Below are 21690 nucleotides of genomic sequence, written 5' to 3' on the forward strand. Positions count from 1 at the left end.
CCTGCGCGCGGCTATTTTTATCCACCGGATGGTAGCGGGCGCGGGGGGGGGGGGGGGGTTGGTGTCTCCTTCGGACTCCATCCCTGCACTGGAGACTTGGAGGGCAGGAGGGGCCCAGGCGGGGTCGGCCTCTGCCCGCAGGCCCGGATTCCGGAATCCAGCTGCGAGCCAGGGGCGGGGCGGAGCGCAGGGCTCGGGAGCCGGGGCTCCTCCCAGGCGGCCCACGGGCACGCACACCCCGGCTCAGACGCAAGCTCCACCGTCCCGGTTCAGGCACGCATGGCTACCCGGGGGCTTGGCAGTACCTAGCGTCAGTGTCGGGCCGTGAAGCCAGGGCAGTGGGGGACACGGAGACGTGTGCCTGGCCGTCTGCGGGGAAAGAATGCATGTGTGAGGAATGGGTAGGGTGGCAGAGGAGCGCGCTCCTGTCCGTCCGTGAAGTGGACACAAACGCGTGCTGGGGGGAGCCGGGGTGGGAGTGGTGTCTCCACCGTGGGCTCCCAGCACGGCAGGAGCCTGGAGACCACCGGCAGCAGGGGTAACACAAGCAGACCCAGTCACTGAGAATGCAGCCTTCATTGGTCACTTCGCCTCTGCCTTTTCAGTTCCCTTGGAGGGGCTGGGGGCCCTGCCTCCTGACCCCCGCCCCCCCACCCCAGGGCCCTCGGGCAGAACCGGGGAAGGGCGCCCTCGGCGGTTGGCCGTCTACGCCCAGTAGCACCAGGGAAGCGTGGGAGCCAAGAGAGTCCCAAGGTCCTGGGGCAGCTGTGGGCTCCCTTGGCGTGTCCAACGCTCGGGGCTCCAGCCCATCAGTAATAGTGGACGCGGCCCAGCGTGCCCGTGCCCGACGAGCCGGGCCCCAGCGTGCCGCTGCCCAGCAGGTCCGGCTGCCCCGTGCGCCAGATCTCTCGCAGGATCCGCTCGCGCTCCTCCAGCCGCTGCGCGCGCTCCAGCTCCTCGGCCGACGTGAAGACATTGACGCTGAGGGGCCCATCGGGCTCCGGCGACAGCTCGGGGCCCTGCAGCTCGTCGTCGGTGCCCAGCCGTGTGACGGTGTCCTCTTCGTCCTCTTCCTCGTCGTCGTCCCCGGGCTCCAGGGTGCTGCTGCGGGGGTCGCGGCGCAGCGCGGGGCCCCGGGGGTGCGAACGGGGCGCGCAGGAGATGCTGATGACCAGGAGGCACAGGGTCAGCAGCAGGCCGAAGCACACGCCCAGCACGAAGTAGAGGCCGAAGCTCTCGGGGTTAGCTGGGGGCAGAGGGCAGAGGTCACGGAGGGCCAGGCCGGCACCCCGACGTGGAGCCGCTGTCGGGCAATGGGGCAGGGAGGCTGGGAGCAGGCCAGGGGCACCGGGGGGGGGGGGGGGGCGGAAGGGGCGCCGGCTCACCGCGGATGTGCGCGTAGGCCGCCAGGCTGTTGCTCAGCAGCTCCATGTCCCTTCGGGGCGCGTCCATGCTGCTCCGAGGGGCAGCTCCCTTGTCAGTCTGCGAGGTCGGCGGGTCAGCCACGGAGCTGGCCCGGGCCCGCGCCCGCCGCCCCCTCGGGCTGCCCCTATCCCCGGAGGAGCCGCCCCAAGTCCCACCCTGGAGAGCGCGGTTTCCCAACTTGGTCGCAGACCTGGGCCCTGTCCGGGGGATCCTTCCCCAGCCCGGGGAGCTGCGGAGCTGGCTGCAGGGACTCGGCGCTCGCGCGGATTCCCACCCTGAGCGCGACGACCTCCGTAACCCCCTCGGCGCGCTCCGGAGAGGGGAAGCCCCTTCCCTCGCCCGTCTCGCGGGGCCCGCGGGCCCACAGGCCCGGCTCACTCACCGTCAGCGCCCTGCCACCCGGGCTGCCCGGCCCGGCGCGTCCGGCGGCCGCATACACCCGGGGCCCGGCCGCGCCCGCCCCGTCCGGTCCCGGCCGCCCCGCCCGCCCGGCTCGCTCCCAGGCGGCGGCAGCGCGGGCCGGACTCGGGCCGAGGGACCAGCGGGCGGAAAGTTTCCTCCGAGGACTGAGGAGGGGCGGGGCGGGGAGGCGGAGGAAAGCGCTGCAGAGGAAGGGGAGCGGAGCGGCCACCGCGAGGGGAGCTGGCCGGCCGCTCCCCCAACAGGAAGCCGCGGGGGAGGCCCTGGCAGGGACCGCCCCCGGCTCCGAATGACAACAGCAGTAGTGATGGGGTCCCGTCCAGGTGCCAGGCCATGAGCTAACCTCCATCTGGTCCTAGGAGCCACCCTGTGGCTGCAGTACCATTAACCCCACTCTGCAGAGTCCTAGAGATTAACCCCACCAAAGGGTCAGGATCTGAGCCCAGCGCTCGCTGGCCCTGGATCTGGGGCTCTAGATCATTTGCCTGTACCCTGCCTCCCCTCCCGGGAGGCCCCCAGGGAGGGGGGTCCCAGAGCAGCCTCGGTCAGGGGCAGCTGGCCCTTCCTCCCCGGGTCTCCCAGAGGTTGTCAGCACCCCAAGACCCTCAGCCCCTCCTCCCAGGGCCCAGGCCTGAGTGTGGCCAGCTGGCGGAGCTCTGGTCTTGTCTCAGGGTTAATGATTGTTGAACTCGGTGTGGAGCCAGGCCCAGGCTAGTCTTGCAGACCCCAGCGGGGGGCCTCTCCGTGTGTGTGTGTGTGTGTGTGTGTGTGTGTGTGTGCGTGTGCGCTCCCGTGCGCATGTGCTGCTCTGCACGGAGCTGAAGCCGCTTGGAGCAGAATGCGAAGTTTCTCCCTGGCTGAGCCTGCCTGGGCACACGCGTACCTTTCTACCTGGGCTTGGGGCTGCTGCGTGCAATGTGTTATCCGGCTGGGGTCTCCTCCTGCCTGGTCTCCCAGCCCCCCTCTCTCTGCTGGAGCTGGGGCGAGGGGGAGGCCTTCTTGGCGGGAGCCTTAGAGGAGGAGGGGAGGAAGGGGGAGAGGAAATTGCAGACATAGCTGAAGGCGCTGCCTGAGGCCCGTGGGGCAGCGACCCCCTCCCTGTCCAGGCTGGAGACCCCCCACTCCCTCTGTCCTGACTGGGTTCAAGTAGGGGGCAGGTTTAGACAGGGAAAGAGCAGGAGCGACTGGAGAGGCGCGGGGTCCGTGGCTGCTGTGTGTGCTGTGAGCTAGCACGGAGGTGTCCTGCCATGTCCGCGTCTGTCTGCGTCTGTGGTCCGTCTGCCTGAGTACCCTCGTGGGGCTGGGCACGTGCTAGTATAAATCGTGCAGCCGCCCGCTCGCCATCACGTGCTGAGCGCAGGTCCCTTGCACTTCCTAGGAATGGGGATGTGACAGTGACCGGAGCAGACAAACCTCATCTCAGGGCAGGGGAGTGCTCCAAGGCTGAAAGGACAGGGGCTCCAAGGCCCTGGGCTGGGTGGGGGCAGGGAGCTGAGCAGGGGCCAGGCACCCAGGGTAGGAGGCTGCTGGGGCATGGGACTGGTGTGGCAGCAGGGGGGTGACAGGTGAGCCCTTGTGGGCCACGCCTAGGAGCAAGCACTTGGGGAAGATCTGGGTGGTGGCTCAGCCCGGGGCGGGGGGGGGGGGTGTCGCCGCAGGGGAGCAAGAGCAGAAGCAGGGTGTGCAGCGGGCAGGCGGCTCCTGTCCAGGCCTGGAGCGGCCGTGGAGGGGGTAGAAGGGGGCAGATTCAGGCTGTTTTCCTAAGGGAGTTCCTGCACGGGGCATGGACATGAGGGAGAAGGGAGTCAAGGGCTGGGCACCTGCGGGAAGCCCGCAGGAGGAAGTGGACTTTGCAGGAGTCAGAGGCGCTGGATTTGAGGTTTCCGTAGGTACCAAGTCGGTGGTGGCAGAGAGGCAGGTGGAGCCCCAAGTCCTATACCCATAGACAGGTTTACTAGGTGTGTCAGCTGGGCAAGGCAGCAGGGGGCAGAGAAGTCAGTATAAGGCCAGAGCCCTAGGCACCTGCACTGAGCGCAGGGGACGGGGTGTGACCAGCCGCTGTGTGACCTTGGGCTGGCAGGTGAAGATAAGGCCAGAACTGAGCCCCTGACTTGGGCGGTATTGCAGCACTGCTTGACTGGGGTGGGCTTCCGTGGGCAGTGTCCCTCTTTGTTCAGGGTGCGTGTGTGACTGGCTGTTTGTGAATTGGTGAGAGCATGTTGGCATGTCCACAGGAGCAGTGATGTGTGCTGTGGCTGGGCTGCAATGACAGTGTATTGAGGGGCATGTGCCCCAGTATGTGGGACACCCATATATATATATATGATTTATTTATTTATTTGAAAGGCACAGTAAAGAGTGGCAGAGAGATCTTCCATATGGCTGCGATGGCCAGAGCTGGGCTGATCCAAAGCCAGGAGCCAGGAGCTTCTTCCAGGTCTCCCACGTGGGTGCAGGGCCCAAGGACTTGGGGCATGTGTCACTGCTTTCCCAGGCCACAGCAGAGAGCTGGATCGGAGGAGGAGCAACCGAGGATTGCCAGCGCCTGAGGCAGAGGCTTAGCCTACTACGCCACAGCGCTGGCCTTGGGGTAGGTTCTTGACTGAGAGTTATAAATAAGTCTGTGTGTTGTGCAAGACAGAGGGTCTGCCTGCCTCACGGGGTTGCCCAGAGCCCTCAGCCCTCGCCTTCTACGTGCCGCCAGCCTCCCCAAGGCACCGTGTCCACATCCTGAACTTGCAGTGAGCACAAAGCAAGCACGCCCGCCTCATCCACGGATGTCAACATTTGAGTCAGGGGGATGGAGATGGCCTGGGCGTGTCTGCTTGTGATCAGCATGATGGAGGAAACTGGATGGAGAAAGGGATTCGAGAGGACCAGGTGGGCGTGGTGAGAGGAGGCCTCTGAGGTGACATGAGCAGATGGGCGGCAGGTGACGGGGGGGAGCATGCCAACATCTGGGAAGATCCTTCCCAGCAAGAAGGGGCAGTGCAAGGCCAGGGGGTGGAAGCATGCGTGGTTTGTTCAGGAGCAGAGTGTGAGGAGCAAGGGGCTGAGAGGCGTGGGAGGTAGCCAGGCGTGGAGCCTCATGGTGTAGAGCTTTTTAAAATTGTTATGAGAGGGAGAGAAAGATCTGTTTGCTGGTTCACTCCCCAAATACAACATCCAGGGCTAGGCCAGGCCAAAGTCACACTGGGAAGTCAGTCTCGGTCTCCCACATGGGTGGCAGGGACCCAAGACTTAGGACCATCAGCTGCTGCCTCTTAGGGTGCACACCAGGAAGCTGGCATCAGAAGCAGAGCTGGGACTTGAAGCCAGGCACTCTGATGAGGGCGGAGGGCGTCTCCACCTCCGTGCCGAGGGCCGGCCCCAGGACTCTGGACAGCTCCTGTATGGGATGGGTGCTGTCCAAGAGTGCTAAGGAGGGACACCATTTGAGGTTTGAAAAGCTCACTCTGGCTGCCGTGTGGCGCCTGGACTATGGCATGAGTGGAGGGGGGAGACCAGGAGGGGAGATGAGGGCCCGGGGTGGTCACAGTCTCCGTGTGCTCACACTGACTATACCCATCTTCCTGACATGTCCCTCCGCTTTGCTTCCTGGGCTCCCAGTGAAAACTCGGGGCAGCTGCCAGCTGTGTGCAAGGCCCTTCTGAGGACCATGTGTGAGCACCACGAATCCCTGCTGGTGTGGAACTTGCCACCTTGTGTGGCTGGACGGAAGCCTGATGGCGTGGCTGCCTGGGAGACGCCCATCCACAAGGCTGCAAACGGAGACGCTGCCCAGGGAAGCGGCAGGCAGAGCCTGAGGGCCAGGCTGGGAGCAGCCAGCACCTTCTGGCGTGCACTGGGACAGGTACTGAATGGGCAGGCTTCACGTGGAGGCTGGCCACCAGGGCAACGTGGATGGAGGGTGGGCTGAGGCCTGCTCTGGAGCACTGTTTAAGAAGCAGGCCTCTTTTGTCTTGGAGAGGAGCCACCCCTCTTGAGGTTGGATCCTTGCCTGGGAAGGGCTCTGCCCGCATGGATTTCTGCTCCTTTGGGACCTGGGCTTGGGCACTGGCTCATGAACTCTGTGGGCCTGCCGCGCTGGAGGAGGGGCTAGCCTGCTTCTGGCTTCGGTGCTCTGGATGTGCACTCGCAAAGTCTAAATTTAGGCAGAGGAAGGAAGGAAAGAAGAAAGGAAGGAAGACCCCGCTTGGCTTCCTATGGGGCAGGAGGGAAGGGGCGGGTGGTACAGGAAAAGGCCTGGCCTGGCCCTCTCCTGACCCCAGCTGCGCTGGCTGGGCAGGTGGGCAGTCTGGCTAGCTAGAGAGGGGATCCACATTCTTCCAGCCACAGTGGCCCTGGTTGCCACATGCAGCCAAGCAGGAGTCTTGCTTTGGGCACTTGGCGGGTGTTGGGCGCTTGCTGGAGAGTCCTGGCTTCCTCCCAAGGTCAAGACCAGGAGGCTGGTGCCACCTGCTGGCAGGGCTAGGAGCTATGGGAACCTGAGCTGGGGATTGTGCGCTGCCAGGCTGGGATGGGAGAGGCAGGGAGGGCAAGAATGCAGACGACACGGCCCGTGGCTCCAGATCAGGAAGTTTTATTGCTGACATGCAGGAAGAGTCCCCATGTAGTACAAAAATATGTCTTTATACAAACTTTTTTGTGACTTTTTCCATTTTGTTGTGTCTTTACAACAGGACTTCTCTCAGTGTGTGGCACCCAGCGAGGGCAGACCCAAGCTCTCCTTTGCTTCGCCAGGATCGTGTCAGGCCCCTGGGCTGACCGCAGGCGGGCCGGTCTGACGGGGCTACGCGGACCCGAGGATATTGCTTTGAAGAGGTCAGGAAAGACCACACGTGGGAAGCAGCCCAGGGTGCCTGGGTGGCCCTGGGCAGGGGCTCTGCCGGGACGACCCTGCCTCTGACCCACCCTGGGCCGACTGCGCCTGTGCTCCCTTGGGAGACTTTCATGAAATAAATATAGAAAAGGGGGCATCCCCACCCCACCGCACCACACCCTGGCTCTCAGCAGCTGACGCTGAGCCGGAGGCAGAGCCTGGCAGGCAGGGAAAGTGCTAGGCTCAGGTGGGCTCCCAAGGGCCCACTGAGGCAGAGGCACGAGGTGCCCAAGTGCTGGATGGGGGCACGGGGTGGGAGGGAGGGGCATGGGCGGCCCTGCTACTGCTGGCAAGAGGTGGCCCCATTTTTTCCAGATGGGGAAACTGAGGCACAAGGAGGTTTGGGAACTTGCCCAAGGTCACTCACAGTGAGTCAGCTTTTGGGGGGAGGGAGGGGAGCTCACAATCTGGGAAATTCGGTCACCTAGCCACTGGGGAGCAAGGAAAGGCCGGAGGGAACACTTGGGGGCCCAGGCCCCGTGCGCAGGGTGGGTATCCTGGTGAGAACAGCGTTTCTGGCAAGACGGGCATCACTTCAGTCTCGGCTCAAAAAGGGCAGCAGTGCTGTTCCCAGGCCAGGTGGGGCAGAGTCCCCCACCCACGGAGGCCAGGGCCAGAGGGGAGGGGCCTGGCCATTCTGTGACCGCAGGTGCGGTGGGGAATGAGAGAAACACAAGCAGGGCCACCCGGTCACGCCAGGCGCAGGGACGGCCCCCCCCGGCCACCAAGCAGCCCTCATGCGTGTGCCCACGTCAGCTCGGTACCACAGCGAAGGAGGGAGAAGGAAGCCAGGGCTAATGCGTGTGCCTGGCGCCTCAGTGACTCCCGAGGTGGGAGACAGAGCCGAGGCTGGGAAGGCCTCCCCATCGCCGCCAGCAGAGGGCTGACAGGCTGCAGGGGCACAGGGGCTGGCAAGAAGGGCTTCTCTGTGCCTGGGGCCGGCAGGGAGCCCTGGGCGGGCCGTGACCCCCTGATGTCCATGGGCCCAGCCACCTGGAGATGGGAGAGAAATTGGTTTCAGTAAAAAAATAAATATATTTGAATTCAGCTTAAGATGAGGTGAAGATTTTCCAAAGCCTGGACTGAGGGCCCTGGCGGGGGAAGGGGGGTGGCGACAGCTGGGGAGGGGCTGGGTGTGGGGAGCCAGCCGCGGGCTGCACGGTCCGCTGTCTGGACCGGGGCGGGTGGTATGCCCCTCCTCCTTGCTCTGACTCAGTCCAGAGACAGCATGGTTACAGAGACAGAGGTAGATTAAAACGTCATGATTAAAAGCAGATTAGTTATCTAGGCTTCTCAGATTAAAAAAACCAAACAATCAGGCAATCATTCCAAAAGGTAGCTTCGTGGTACCTCTGCTGACCACACGTGTGGCCTGGGCTGTCCCCGGCCTTGCCCCGTCCCCGCTGCAACCTGGGGCAGTCCAGCACGCTAGGATCCAGCCCGCCAGCCAGGCCTTCGGCTGGGGCACAAGAGGTGGTGTTGGTGCTGACGCCCCTGCTGAGGCTGCTACTTGCGCAGGTAGCGCTGTGCCAGGATGGCTGTGTCCAGGGAGCTCATGGGCTGCGCGTCGTGGCCCAGCCGCCGCACGGGGGGCACGCTGCCTAGCTGGCGCTTGGGCACCCAGCTCCGGGCCTCGTGGATGCAGCTCTTCTCCTCGGCCAGCAGCAGCTGCTGCCGCATGTAGTTCTCAAACTCGTACTGGGAGCACTCCTCCGTCACCTTCGCCTGCGGGGCCCAGATGTGGGGGCGAGAGACAGAAAGCAGTGGAGACGGCGCGGTGAGTGCTGAGCAGCCTGGCTCCTGTGGCTCCCCTCCCCTCCCCCAGCATCCACAACCTCAGTCAGTCTGGGAGGGGCTGAGTGTGGGTCCCTGGTGCTCTCCAGGTCTTGCTGGCCACCCTGGGTGTGGCTATAGCAGGTGGCAGCTATCGAACACACCTGGCCTGCCCCAGAGTCCTCCCTAACTCACTGACCTCGGGAAAGGTCACGCTTGCTTTCTCCCCAGAAGTAGGCAGGTGTCTTTTTCACAAAGGTCCCGTGAGCCTCAGAGACCAACACAGGCCAGGGAGTAAGAGCGTGTTGGGGGAGCCGGCACTGTGGCACAGTGGGTTAAGCCATGACCTGCAGCACCAGCATTCCTTGTGGGTGCCGGTTCAAGTCCTGGCTGCTCCACTTTGGATCTAGCTCCCTGCTAATGCACCTGGGAAAACAGCAGAAGATGGCCCAAGTGCGTGGGCTCTTGCCACCCATGTGGGAGACCCAGATGAAACTCCAGGCTCCATGGGGCCAGCACTGTGGCGCAGTGGGTTAATGCCCTGGCCTGAAGCGCTGGCATCCCATATGGGCGCCAGTTCAAGACTCAGCTGCTCGAGATGTGCCGGCTGCAGCGGCCATTGGAGGGTGAACCAACGGCAAAAAGGAAGACCTTTCTGTCTCTCTCACTATCCACTTTGCCTGTCAAAAAAAAAAAAAAAAAAAAAAAAAAAAGACTCAGCTGCTGTACTTCCAGTCCAGCTCTCTGCTGTGGCCTGGGAAAGCAGTAGAAGATGGCCCAAGTCCTTGGGACCCTGCACCCAAGTGGGAGACCTGGAGGAAGCTCCTGGCTCCTGGCTTTGGACTGGCACAACTCCGGCTGTTGTGGCCATTTGGGGAGTGAACCATCGGATACAAGACCTCTCTCTCTTTCTCTCTCTCTCTCTGCCTCTCCTCTCTCTGTGTGTAACTCTGACTTTCAAATAAATCTTAAAAAAAAAAAAAAAAAGAAGCTCCTGGCTTTGACATGGTCCAGCCCTGGCCATTGCAGCAATTTGGAGAGAGAACCAGCAGATGGAAGATCCTGCTCTGTTTCTACCTCCCTCCTTAACTCTGCCTTTCAAATAAACAAATCTTTAAAAGGAAAAAAGAAAAAAAGAAAAAAAAGTGGGCTAGGGCACTCTGGATGACGTTTATCTATCTCGGCCACACATGGGCCCCAGGCTGAGCACCCAGGGACAATGGTGGACAGGGAGAGACTGCAGGTCCCCGGTGCTAAGCATCCATCCTCAAGGGTTAGCTCCACTACCAAGCTGTGAGGCTTCAGGAGTCATCTCAGCTCCCTGAAATGGGGTTAAGAACAGAGCCACACAGGCCCCTGGTGTGATGCCAGGGCTGTCCTAGGGCAGCCACTGAACAGCCCGAGGAAAGAGGGAGCCCTCAGAGGCCAGGTGGCTCTGCCGGGCCCCAGGCACAGCCCTTCCCACTGCTGGTGGCAGAGGTCCAAGGTGGGCCAGAGAAGGCAGGTCCTGACACCACGCCAGGCCCAGCATCTCTCCTGGGGCTGGCCCTTGCCCTGCTCCCCCGGACACACCCTAGGGTCTCTGCCCCGTCCCAGGCTCAGCACTTGCACCAGTGCAGGGAACGGGGAAGGGAAAGCAGGAAGTCAGATGAATGAATCATCTGAAAAATGAAAGGCAGGAAGGAGTGAGAGCCCAGTGAGTCAGAGAGGCAGGGAAGGTGAGTACCCCACATGTCCACTGGGGGGCCTCCCAGGAGCTCGCTTCCACCCGGCAGCCGCTCAGCCCCCGCCGCACTGGGCAGGAGGGCGGAGGAGGCTGCACCCACAGGGAGCCACCTCCTCTGCCCCTGCCAGGCCTGCCCTCCCCACTCACCTCCTGGGAGCTGTCTGCGTTGCTCATTTGGTCGTCGATGTCAGGAACCACTTGCAAGGGCCCGCTCAGAGATGACAGGGACTGCCTGCGGGGCGGACACAAGCCAGGTGGCTCCAGGCAGCCCTGGACTCGGCTGCAGTCAGACTAACCTGCCTGACACGACCGCCTGCTTCTCTGGCCCTCAGTTTTCTCATCCAGTAAAGGGGAGTTTTTCCTTTGCAGGTTGCAGTGAGAACCCAGTGAGGCAATGCCCACCCTCTGATGGGCCTGGAGTGCAGCGAGTGCCCTGCTCTGCCTGCACCCTCCCCATCCTGCCCGCGGGGAGACTCTGGACGCCTGACTCTGCCTCATGGCAGGCTGCGTGTCTGCCCTGCGCCCAGCCCAGCTCCTGCCCACTTACCAGGACGCAATGATGGCGCTCAGGGCCTCCAGGACGTCAGCGGCAGCCAGGCGCTGCTGGGGGTCGAGGACCAGCAGTTTTCGGATGAGACACACGGTGTTCTCAGAGACCCTCCCATCCCTGACACGGAGAGGGAGGTGGAGAAGGAGAAGGCTCAGCGGGGTGGCCTGGGGCCAGACCTCACGCAAGACCCCAGCCCACGGGGCTGCTTCCCCACCCCCAGGGACGCAGGACTCACTCCGGGATGGTGTACTCGGCGGCCTTGATCTTGCGGAAGAGCTCCTGTGGGACGCTGTCGTAGAAGGGGAACTGGCCGTAGAGCATGGTGAACAGCACCACGCCCAGGGCCCACATGTCGCTGGGCTTGCCCCGGTAAGGCCGGCCTGGGGGAGGGGCGACACATACACACACACACATACTCAGCGTGGGAGACAGCGCCTCCCTTTGGATGTGCAGCTCTGTGCCTGAAATCCCACCACGGGGTCCTCCCACACAGCTGGTCCCTTGCAATCCCCTTTGGCACATGCTCACCGTGCATCACCTGGGATGCCTTTCCTGACTCCTCGGGGAGGGATCACATTGGCCACATGCAGCCCACGCACCTACCCAGCCCTACTGTACTGTCTGCTCCACCAGACTGTGAGCCCCCACCCCATCCCCAGAGCTGGGCACCCAGCAGCGGGGCACCCACAGCAAGTGGTCACTGGTGCCTGGAACAGATTCCTGGCTCTGGATGAGTCAGCCACCAGGGCCCGGCCACTGTCCCACAGCCCACCTGTCTCCTGCACAGCACGTTACTGCCATCTGCCAGGCGAGGCCGCAAGTGCAGATACCTTCTGGGCTTGGTGCTGAAACATTTGCTGCTTGGGGCTGGTGTTGTGGTGCAGCGGGTTAAGCTGCCACCTGTGCTGCTGGTGTCGTCGCTGATTGGGTCCCAGCTGCTCTGCTTCCTACGCAGCTTCCTTTTAATGTGCCTGGGAAGGCAGTGAAGAACGGCCCAGGTACTTGGGCCCCTGCACCAATGTGGGAGACCCAGATGGAGTTCCAGATCCCTGGCTTCAGCCTGGCCCAGTCCCAGCCATTGTAGCTATTTGGGGGGTAAACCAGCAGCAGATGGAATGTCTCTAAGATTTGTTTATTTGAAAGGCAGAGTTACAGAGAGAGGGGGAGAGACAGAGAGAGAGGTATTTCATCCTCTGTTTCGCTCCCCAAATGGCAGCAATGGGTAGAGCTGGGTGTTCGAAGCCAGGAGCTTCTTCCAGGTCTCCCAGATGGTGCAGGAGCCCATGTACCTGGGCCATCTTCTACTGCTTTCCCAGGCACATTAGCAGGGAACCAGATCAGAAGTGGAGCAGCCAAGACTTGAACCAGTGCCCATATGGGATGCCAGCATCATAGGAGGCTTTGCCCCACAGCATCAGCCCCAACAAATCAACCTAAAGCAACAAAACCCTGTTGCCTGAGTGCCTGCCTCCTGAGCAAACCTCTCTGGGCTAGCTTCCCTGTGTGTGCAACAGAGGGGAACACACACTTGGCTGAGCGCCGCCTGGTGACAGCACTGGCGTTTTGGTCTCACAGACTCTCCTCCACAACCAGATGTCAGGAACCACTTGGGGCTGCAGGAGAGATGGTGCTGAGCACCTGGGCCACCTCTCCATGCCCTGCAGTGGGCTCTCAGGCCCCAGTGCCTGCTGGGAGCTGAGGATGCCTGTGGGACCGAGGACATGGGTTCTCCCGGAGGCCAAATATTTAACAGGGTGTGTGTGTAGGGCAGGTGCCACCAAGGTGTGCGAGCCTGCAGAGTGGAGCCTGTCACTGCACCCAGGAAGTGGGCTGGTGCCACTGCATGCTCTGGGGGAAGCTTCTGCCTGGCTAGTAAGGTAGGTGTGGCAGAGGGGCTGTGGAGCCACACCTCCCCAAGCTCTCCACACCCTTGGCTTTTGCAGGCCCAGTGCTCCAGAACAGCTGGGGTGAGCTGTGCAGCCGAGCCTACGGTCTACTTGCAGACTCCCCAGAGCCCGTGCCACCACGTGGGGTCACTGCGACACAGTTCATTGTTTGTGCCACCGTTCTTGGCTCTGCATGGTTCCAAAAACATGCTGCTGTCCTTGCAGCACATAAGGTGGCTCCCGCTGAGGCTGTCTGCGGTGGTGCCTGGGGAGCTGGCATCTGGGTCTTTCCAGGAGAGGCTGCTCCAGTCAAAATGCTCAGGCCTGGGAGCGGCACCACTGCCCTCCGCACAGGCAGCCCTGGAGAAGGGCCAGATCTGCAGACTGTGGCTGGGGGAAATGCTCACAGCCGGGGACAGCAGCTGCTCCTGGGACCACGTGTGATGGCCCGGGAAGAGGCTGGTCTGCCACTGCAAGGAAAGGACACACACACATGTGGTAGGGGTGACAGGCCTTGGAGACAGCCTTGACTCTTCCAGGCTGGAGGCAGTAAGCCCTCAGCTCCTGAGGAGCAGAACCACAGCGGGAAAAGCATGGAGCCCACAGAGAGCGCTTCGAGCTGGGGCCTTTGTGGGAGGCAGCCTGGGGTTGAGCCTCTGGTTTTGGACAAGAGATGGCATCTTTCCAGGCCTCAGTCTCCTCATCTGTAAAAGGGGACTTAGGCTATTTACCTGGTGCAGCCTTTTTTTTAAGATTTATTATTATTATTTATTTGAAAGGCAGAGTTACAGAGAGAGAGATTTCTTCCATTTGCTGATTCACTCCTCAAATGGTCACAATGACCAGGGCTGGGTCAGGCTGGGCCAGGCAGAGCTTCTTCCAGGTCTCCCATGTGGGTGCAGGGATCCTAGGATTTGGGCCATCTTCTGCTGCTTTCCCAGGCCATTAGCAAGGGAAGTGGGACAGCTAGGACGTGAACTGGTACCCAGATTGGATGTGAGTGTTGCAGATGGCAACTTAACCAGCTGCATCCCAGCACCAGCCTCAGCTGTGTGGTTTTAAGTAGATGGTACACACTGTGTGCTCAGCATGATGTCTGCCGTGCCTACACAATTGGTAGGTACTAAGTGCCAGGCAACATTCGCATCTATCTTGTGTACTGTCTGTCTCGTTTCTACCAGTCAGCTCCCAGAGCGCAGCGGTGTTTGTCTGCCTTGTTCACTGCTGGATCCAATGTGTCTTGCCTGGCAGGCCCTCAGCAAATAACAGAGTGATGAACGAACGGATTGAGTGATGTCTTTGACATCACACACTCTGCAAAGACCTGGTCGCTGCTTCCTTTGGCACAGGAAAACTCTCTTGGTGGCTAGCAGGTACTAAGCCTCACCCGTTACACCCAGGGGATTTCTAGCTCTCAAGACCAGAGTTCATGTGTCACTTCCTCCGGAAAGTCCTCCAGGGGCCCCCGCGGCTCTGATAGGAATCCTGCTCCTTTCTTTGCTAGCACTGACCTCAGAGAGTCACTCAACAGGCCCAAGAGTGACCCCTGCGCTGTCCCCCCCCCCCCCCCACCGCCCAGAGCTTCTGCACCTACAGGAGGGTCAGTACTAGTCCAGGCCCCAGCCAAGCCCCAGCACCCAGCCAGTGCCTGCCCACAGAAGCAATCTATTTAAAGAATGAAATGCTGCAGGCCTGGCCATGTGAGGCCTGGAGACCCACTGTCCAACACATGCACGCACGTACCGCTGAGCACGTCGGGACTGATGTAGGCGGGGCTCCCCCTCTGGTCCTTCAGCAGGTCCCCCTCGCTCACCAGATGCTTGCCGAGGCAGAAGTTGGTGATGGTTATCCGATGCGTCCTGGGAGGAGGTGGCGAGAAAACAAGCTGTGGTGCCTCTGGCCATGGGCACCAGACACCAGCCCCAACCCTGAACCAAAGACGGTGAAGCAGCTGCCCTCACGTCCTCCTCCGGAGAGCAGAGGAATCACACCGAGGCCGTCTGGCCACTCCTGACCACCTGAGTGTTTCAGGGCTTCCCCTGAAACTGCCTCGCTCTGGCTTGGTCTCCAGAAGTGCAGCTTAGGGCTTAGAATAACTTGCGCAGACTTTCCCCCAAAACAGCCTCAGGGAACATTCTAGATTGGGAATGGCCTAGAAACAGTTTGATTCCCTCATTCGCACGTGAGAAAATCAAGTCCAGCAGGAGTGAGTGACTGAAATCCTGCCAGCCCCACCATGAATGTGCTTCACCTTGCTCTCTGTAGAGGAGGGAACCACAAGGGACTGAGTGCAACTCCCCAGGACCCCCCAGGGGCAGAGCTGGGCCTCCCCCAGGGGTCCTGGTTCTGAAGTGCAGTTGCCACAGTTAAGGCAGAGTGTGGGAGCTGGTCCCCCGCTGTGTTCTGGTGGAGACAGGCTCCTGCTGGCAGCACAGCCCATCTTTTCCTGAGTCCCTTGTCTCTCTGAGGAGCTCAGGGCTTCCCGGCATCGCCACCACCCCACTGACAGGGCGGGGGTAAGTGACGCTGAAACAGCAGCACACCCTGACTCTGCCACCCTCTGTCCTTGCAAACCCCGGCACAGCTGAAGGCCCGCTGGTGATCTTGCCACCAAAAGAAAATCCAGTGACCTTTCTGGGCAGTTCCAGGGTGGCAACCAGTGGTGGCACCTGCCCTTATGACAAGCGGGCTCTTGCCCACCTTCCCCTCTACAGTGGTTATACATGGGAGCACGCAGCTCCAGGGCTGGTGAGGGATCTGCGAAAGCGCAGGAGCACGGCCCCTGGGGAGAGAGAGGTCGTGTGCTGCCTACGTTCCCAACCTCTGGCCACCGTTCAGGAAACAGGAGGGGTTCCTTCTGTGAGGATGAAGTTGGAAGCGGGGTGATCCCATACCAGTGCACTGGCGCTTCCTGGAAACAGTGCTCCTTGCACGGCTGTCTACTTAGGACCAGGACGGTGAAGGGGCTGGGAGGAGCAGCAAGGCCACGCGGCAGGACAGCGTCACATACTTTGAGGGGCTCAGGGCAGGATGGTGAGACCAGAGTGAGAGTGAGGGTAGGGAAGGCGTTATGATGTGAAGACAAGTGCCAGGCTCCCCTGGGGGCCAGGCCAAGCACGTCACAAGCACCCTCAGAGGAAGGAGCCACTATCACCCTCTTTCTACAGAACAGGAAATGGAGGCACAGAAGGATCACTGAGCAGACTGGTCCCAGGCGGTACTCTTAACCTGCTCTCCTGCTGGGGCGGCGACTTCGGGAGCTCAGGCGCAAGGGAGAGGCCAGGTCTTACTGGGGGTGGACTGCTTACCCCTCAGCCCTGCCACCTCACCCCAGCAGTGAGTGTGGTGTGGTCAGCTCAGAGGATCCTGGGTATGGGCAGCGCTTGCCAGCAGGGCCTGGCTATGTTCTCATGGGATGATGAGAGCACCGGGGGCTTGGGGTGGGCACTGAAGGCCTGAGGGGGACTGACCACAGGGGCCCCAGGAGGCTGCAAAGGGAAACGGGAGCTGAGCTGCTAGATGGGGAGCCCCAGCCCCGGCAGCCAAGCCTGCCAGGGCATTCACGCAGCTCCTGGGCCGTGGCCCAGAGCGACCACGCCAGGAGTGCAGAGGCTTGGAGCCAGCTGCAGGCCTGAAGTGTGAGGCCCAGTGTGCCCAATGTAGTTTTTTCCATTCCCCAGGAAACAGCAGCAGGGGTGAGGTCCCTCCTTGCTCGCTCTGGTCTGAGGGCTACTGCCCCAAGGGCCCCAGGCTCCTCACCTACAATTCAGGCTGTGGGCTACAGGGAGGAGCAGCCCATTGCCAGGGCGGAGGGCAGCGGGGCAGCACTGCCACCTGGGTGTCTCCTGGCAAGCCGCGCAATCAGGGCTTTGAGCAGCCTCCTCTCGCGGGGCCCTGAGAAACTGCTCCAGAGGACACGGCTGTCACGGGGTGTGGCAGCCCCGTCTGTCAGGGCTGACGCAGGCCACGCTGCACCTTGCACACATATTGAAAGCGCACACTGCAGTTACAGGAACACAAGGCTGTGCCTCCTGCTGTCGTCCACCTGCAGTGGCAGGGCCCTGGGCGTAGGAGAGGACTGTGGTCCCAGGGGTGGGGTGGGCAGGCACAGAGGGTTCAAGCCAGGGCTGGACTCCCCAGGAGGGCACATAGCACAGCAGGGGTGCTCCTAAATGCCTGGGCAGGTGGCAGGCTGGCGACGGCGAGGCTGTTTGCTTTGGACGAAACCAACGACCTGGAGAGCTCAGCGACAGAGCTCTGGAGCCTACCCTTGGGTGCCACTTTGTCCCCTTCTGCTAATCCCCTCAGGGCACCTGCGGTCCTTGCTAGCTGCCGGTATGGGAAGCCAGGGATTATGGAGCTCTCAGCAGGCGCAGGCCTGAGAGGACCGCTTTTCCTGCTGGGATTTTCTCACTGCCCCACTTCAGACAGCGCCACTGTGGCGCTCTGCTCTGCAGGGGAGCCCTATCCTAGCTGACTTCTGCCAGGTCCCAGAGCCTGCACTCAGGACTGACAGCTGCTGGGACCCGGATGTGCCTCCGCAGTGTGCAGTGCCCCGGCCACTGATGGCGTTTCCTTTCGTTCCATCAAAGCAGACTTACCCTTGTTTTGTACTTCACACTGTACCCTGACCCAGAAAAGCAGAGATTTTCTTTGAGATGTGCGGCAGGGCAGCTGTGGGCGCCAGACCTTTTAGGAAGCTCATGATGTGGGCAGCAGGCAGTGCTCCTGCACCATGAACCGGGGCGGGCAGGCTGGTCAGGCCAGCCCCTCACGAGGGCCAATGAGGAAGGGTGGCCGGCAGAGACGCTGGGAGGACAGCAGCCAGGAAAGCTGCACGGGGCCTCGGCTGCCCCTCGTGGAACAGTCTTGGGGGGAGTGAGGCCGATTGTGGATTTCCCCAGGAGCCGTGTCCAAGAGGCTCTGGAGCCCTCCAGCTGTCTTGGGGAATTCTGCTGGCAAAGGCCTGAGTGCAAACAAAGGCCAGTCTGTCCTCTGCATCCCAAACGGAAATGCCGACTCGGCGCCCAGGCCCGCCTCATCAGATGTTCCAGAAACCTGACCCGTGGCCCACAGGGTGGCCGTGGCCGGAGTGCAGCCCGAGGGTGTCAGGCGAGGGTGACGTGCCCACGGGAAGTGGATGCTCGGCTCTGAACCTCTCATGTCACTGCCCTGAGTGTGGGACCCCCTCAGGCCTCTTTCTGGAAGGTTCTCAAGGAGCAGGAGCACATGTATTCCCTCCACCAGAGATGGCCAGTGGAGGTCTCTGGGGCTCGAGACACCAAGAGAACAGTTTGGAGAGAGGATAGTGGGCTTGGGAGTCAGATTCCTGGGTTCTAGTCCTGGTCCTGCCACTTCCTAGCTCAACCTCCACTTCCTCATCTGTAAAAGAGAGGCAACACTAGCACTGTACTCCCAGGGCTGCAGAAGGGAGAAGGAGCTAGAAGACAGCCCAGGAGGGAAGGGCAGGCATCGGCACTCATCCTCTGATGGCCCTTCCAGGAAAAACCCGCCTCTGAGCTGCTGGGTGAGCTGCTGGCTGAGAGGGGCCAGCACTGACACAGGCCCTGGAGGATATGCCAGTGTGGCTGAGCTCTCGGCCTGACCCTGCTGGCAGGACTGGCCAGGCCTGTGCCCGTGCTTAGGGAAGCGTGGCTGAGCCCCTAGAGCTGACGTGGGCTCTGCTGCACGGCGTCTGGAGTCTCTCCCACAGGAAACACCACGGGCAGCTCTGAGACCTCCTGAAGCTTGGCACTGCTCCCCTGCCCTGCCACTACCACCCAAGCTGGGCAACTGGTGCATGGCTCCCTGGGAGTCCCAGACCCCCCAGCTGGCTGTGAGAGGAGGGGTGAGGGCAGCGAGGGAGGGTGGTGGGAAGTGCGTCAGCAGGGTTTGCTCCCAGTGAGTCACGCTTCAGCTATGGCCCTTTGGGCTACCACAGTGTTTGTCTCCTTTTCTAGGAACTTGGTAGGCAGCTGGCCTACCCTTAAAGAAGGGAGGAGGGAGAAAACCCACGGCAAAACGCACATAAACCCTGAAGAGGATTTTGGGTTTCAACCCGTCCCTTTGCCTCTGCCCTGCAAACTCCTCACCCCGTTCCTTTCCCTGGGGGCTCTCAGTTCTGCACCCAAAAGCAGACGCAGCCTCTATGGAACCTCCTGGCTCCTCCAGCTATGTCCCCCAGGTCCATCCCTGACCTGGTCAGGGTCAAAGTGGGGCACAAGCAGTGGTGGTGGTGGGGTCTCTGCACTGTAGCCCTTCTGTACAGTAAAGGCAGCCAGAACCTCTGTCTGCTCCCAGCTGCGGAAAGAGGGATCATCAGACTCGAGGTGCAGCTGAGAGGTCGGGTCTGAGTGAGGCATGGGTGCTCTACAAGCTGGGGCACACACATACGCACGTGCACGTATGCACACACACATGCAGGAGCAGGGCAATCGCCCAGCTGCATGAGAACTGGAGGGCCTGCCGAAGAGTCAGAGGCCTGGGTGCTGGGGTGGTTAGCAGGCAAGAGCCCCAACTGTTGGTCACACAGAGTCAATGAACACAGCCACAAAAGGCCCCAGAGCTTCCTAGTCCAGCTGGACAAAGCATGGGTTCTACATCCAGATGGACTTAGGTGCTTAAATGCCCTCTCTGGGTCTGACATCGTGGGGCAGTGGGTTAAGTGACACTGGCATCCTATATTGGAGGGCAGGTCCGAGTCCCAGCTGCTCTGTTTTCAATCCAGCTTCCAGCTAATGTGCCTAGGAAAGCGGTGGAAAATGGCCCACGTACTTGGGCCCTTGCCACCCATGTGGGAGACTGGATCGAGTTCCAGGCTACTTGTCTCAGTCTGTCCCAGACCAGGCTGTTGCAGTCATTTGAGGAGTGAACCAAGGGACAGAAGAACTCTGTCTCTCCTTCTCTGTCACTCTGCCTTTCAAATAAATAAAATAAATCTTTAAAAATACATATGGTCTCTTTTTGTGCACAGTGAGCCTGACTGGTGATTGGCCCAAGGCTCAGTAGAAGGCCCAGTGCAGGGCAGGACTCCAGGACAAAATATCTGCTCCCTACAATTCTGGGTTAGAGTGGTCAGTGTTCTCCAGGACTGGCCCTCCTTTTTTTTTTTTTTTTAAAGATTGATTGAGGCAGAGTTATAGACAGAGAGAGGGAAAGACAGAGATCTTCCATCTGCTGGTTTGCTCTCCAAATGGCTGCAATGGCCACAGCTGGGCCGATCTGAAGCCAGGAGCCAGAAGCTTCTTCTGGGTCTCCCATATGGGTGCAGGGGCCCGAGCACTTGGGCCATCGTCCATTGCTTTCCCAGGCCATTAGCAGGGAGCTGGATCGAAGTGTAGCAGCTGGAGCTGGCACTGTGGTGTAGCGGGTAAAGCCGCAGCCTGCAGTGCTGGCATCCCATATGGGCGCTAGTTCCAGTCTTGGCTGCTCTACTTCTGATCCAGCTCTCTGCTGTGGCCTGGGAAAGCAGTGGAAGATGGCCCAAGTCCTTGGGCTCCGCAACCATGTGGGAGACCCAGAAGAAGATCCTGGCTCCTGGCTTCAGATGGGCGCGCTCCAGCCATTGCGGCCAACTGGGGAGCGAATCAGCAGATGGAAGACCTCTCTCTCTCTCCCTGGCTCTCCTTCTCGCTCTGTGTAACTCTTTCACATGAATAAATAAATCTTAAAAAAAAAAAAGAGGCCGGCGCCGTGGCTTAACAGGCTAATCCTCTGCCTTGCGGCGCCGGCACACCGGGTTCTAGTCCTGGTTGGGGTGCCGGATTCTATCCTGGTTGCCCCTCTTCCAGGCCAGCTCTCTGCTATGGCCCGGGAAGGCAGTGGAGGATGGCCCAAGTCCTTGGGCCCTGCACCCACATGGGAGACCAGGAGAAGCACCTGGCTCCTGGCTTCGGATCAGCAAGATGTGCCAGCCGCAGTGGCCATTGGAGGGTGAACCAACGGCAAAAAGGAAGACCTTTCTCTCTCTGTCTCTCTCACTATCCACTCTGCTTGTCAAAAATTAAAAAAAAAAAAAAAAAAAAAAAAAAGAAAAAAAAAGAAAAGTGTAGCAGCTGGGACTCAAATGGCACCCATGTGGGATGCCTGCGGCGCAAAAGGGGCCTCAACCTAGTACACCACAGCACCAGCCCCAGCCTCTTTAACTCAGAGCCCAGCTGGAGCAACCATGGGGCCCACACCACGGGCGTCCTGAGCCGCTCAGCGCAGCAGGCCTCTCTCCAGAGGGGGCCAGCACACAGGCTCCATTCTCCCGAGTTCCTGCGGGATTAGCACTGGGGGAGCGCTAACGCATGGCCCAAACCCCATGAGGCAGTTTCCTGTCACTGCATCTCAGTCCAGTCTTTCTTCCACGGTCACCCGAGAGGGATGCACGCTCAGCACATGAACGAACACAATCCATGAGTAAATAAGTAATCAAATGAACAAACTCGCACGGTCTCCTAGGCAACCAGACGACAGCACTGGGACACGAGGCAGCTCTGACCCCATGTCCACGTTCCTCCTGTCCTAACTCGCTCACGCAGCCAGTGTGGGGTTCAAGCAGCCCTGGAATTTCCTGTTTCCTCCCTTGCTCCTTGTGGAACGTGACAGGGTCAGGTTCCCACCACTGCACTCGCTCAGGCTGGCAGTTTCCCTTGCATCCTTCACAGATGGACTCGGCTGGCAGTCACTGCCCCTGCACGTGGCCCCAGCCCTCTGCACACTTGTCCTCATGCCTGTCGTCCATCTTCTGGTCATAACCCACCATAAGGAACTTCCCTGGAGGGTAGGGGCTGCGGCCCCCAGGACTGGGGTCAGCGTAGCTATCAGGGTGCACAGCACCTTGCTATGTGTCTCACGTGGGAGCTGCAGCATCAAGCACCCCGGCCCCTCCTAGAGGCCTACCTCCCTAGATCTTCTTTTCCTCTGACCACTGTAGCCTTGGCCATTTTATGGGGACAGCAAGCAGAGGGCTCTGGGTGGGTTTGGCTGACACCCCGGAACAAACCACCCACACAGCTTCCACTGGGAGATCTGTGCAGCAGAC

The 21690-nt window shown here is 60.8% G+C and overlaps 2 protein-coding genes across 3 annotated transcripts in view; both read right to left on the reverse strand.

Moving 5' to 3' along the window:
- Positions 1–563: 563 nt before the first annotated feature.
- On the reverse strand, positions 564–1879 carry EVA1B (eva-1 homolog B). Its single transcript, XM_062193258.1, has 3 exons — positions 1808–1879; positions 1386–1482; positions 564–1246 (listed from the first exon to the last, which is right to left on the reverse strand). The coding sequence occupies exons 2-3, from the start codon at positions 1450–1452 to the stop codon at positions 810–812; spliced, it is 504 nt and encodes a 167-aa protein (XP_062049242.1). The 5' UTR covers positions 1453–1482; positions 1808–1879; the 3' UTR covers positions 564–809.
- A 4535-nt stretch (positions 1880–6414) lies between these two features.
- Positions 6415–21690, reverse strand: part of STK40 (serine/threonine kinase 40) — a 39229-nt gene continuing 23953 nt past the window's right edge. For both annotated transcript variants that reach the window (XM_062190984.1, XM_062190983.1), the window contains 5 exons: positions 14406–14521; positions 11012–11156; positions 10774–10893; positions 10374–10458; positions 6415–8452 (listed from right to left, as the gene is read on the reverse strand). In XM_062190984.1, coding sequence (XP_062046968.1) covers positions 8234–8452; positions 10374–10458; positions 10774–10893; positions 11012–11156; positions 14406–14521 — 685 coding nt within the window. In that variant the 3' untranslated portion in view covers positions 6415–8233. The remainder of the gene's footprint in view (positions 8453–10373; positions 10459–10773; positions 10894–11011; positions 11157–14405; positions 14522–21690) is intronic.

Source organism: Lepus europaeus, chromosome 5, assembly GCF_033115175.1.
Source record: "Lepus europaeus isolate LE1 chromosome 5, mLepTim1.pri, whole genome shotgun sequence".
Taxonomy (NCBI): Eukaryota; Metazoa; Chordata; class Mammalia; order Lagomorpha; family Leporidae; genus Lepus; species Lepus europaeus.

Excerpts from the sequence above, each read along its gene's own strand:
- EVA1B (XM_062193258.1), bottom strand. The coding sequence starts at position 1,452 with ATGGACGCGCCCCGAAGGGACATGGAGCTGCTGAGCAACAGCCTGGCG. Across the intron at positions 1,247-1,385 it reads GGCCTACGCGCACATCCGCG|CTAACCCCGAGAGCTTCGGC; the intron begins GTGAGCCGGCGC and ends CTCTGCCCCCAG.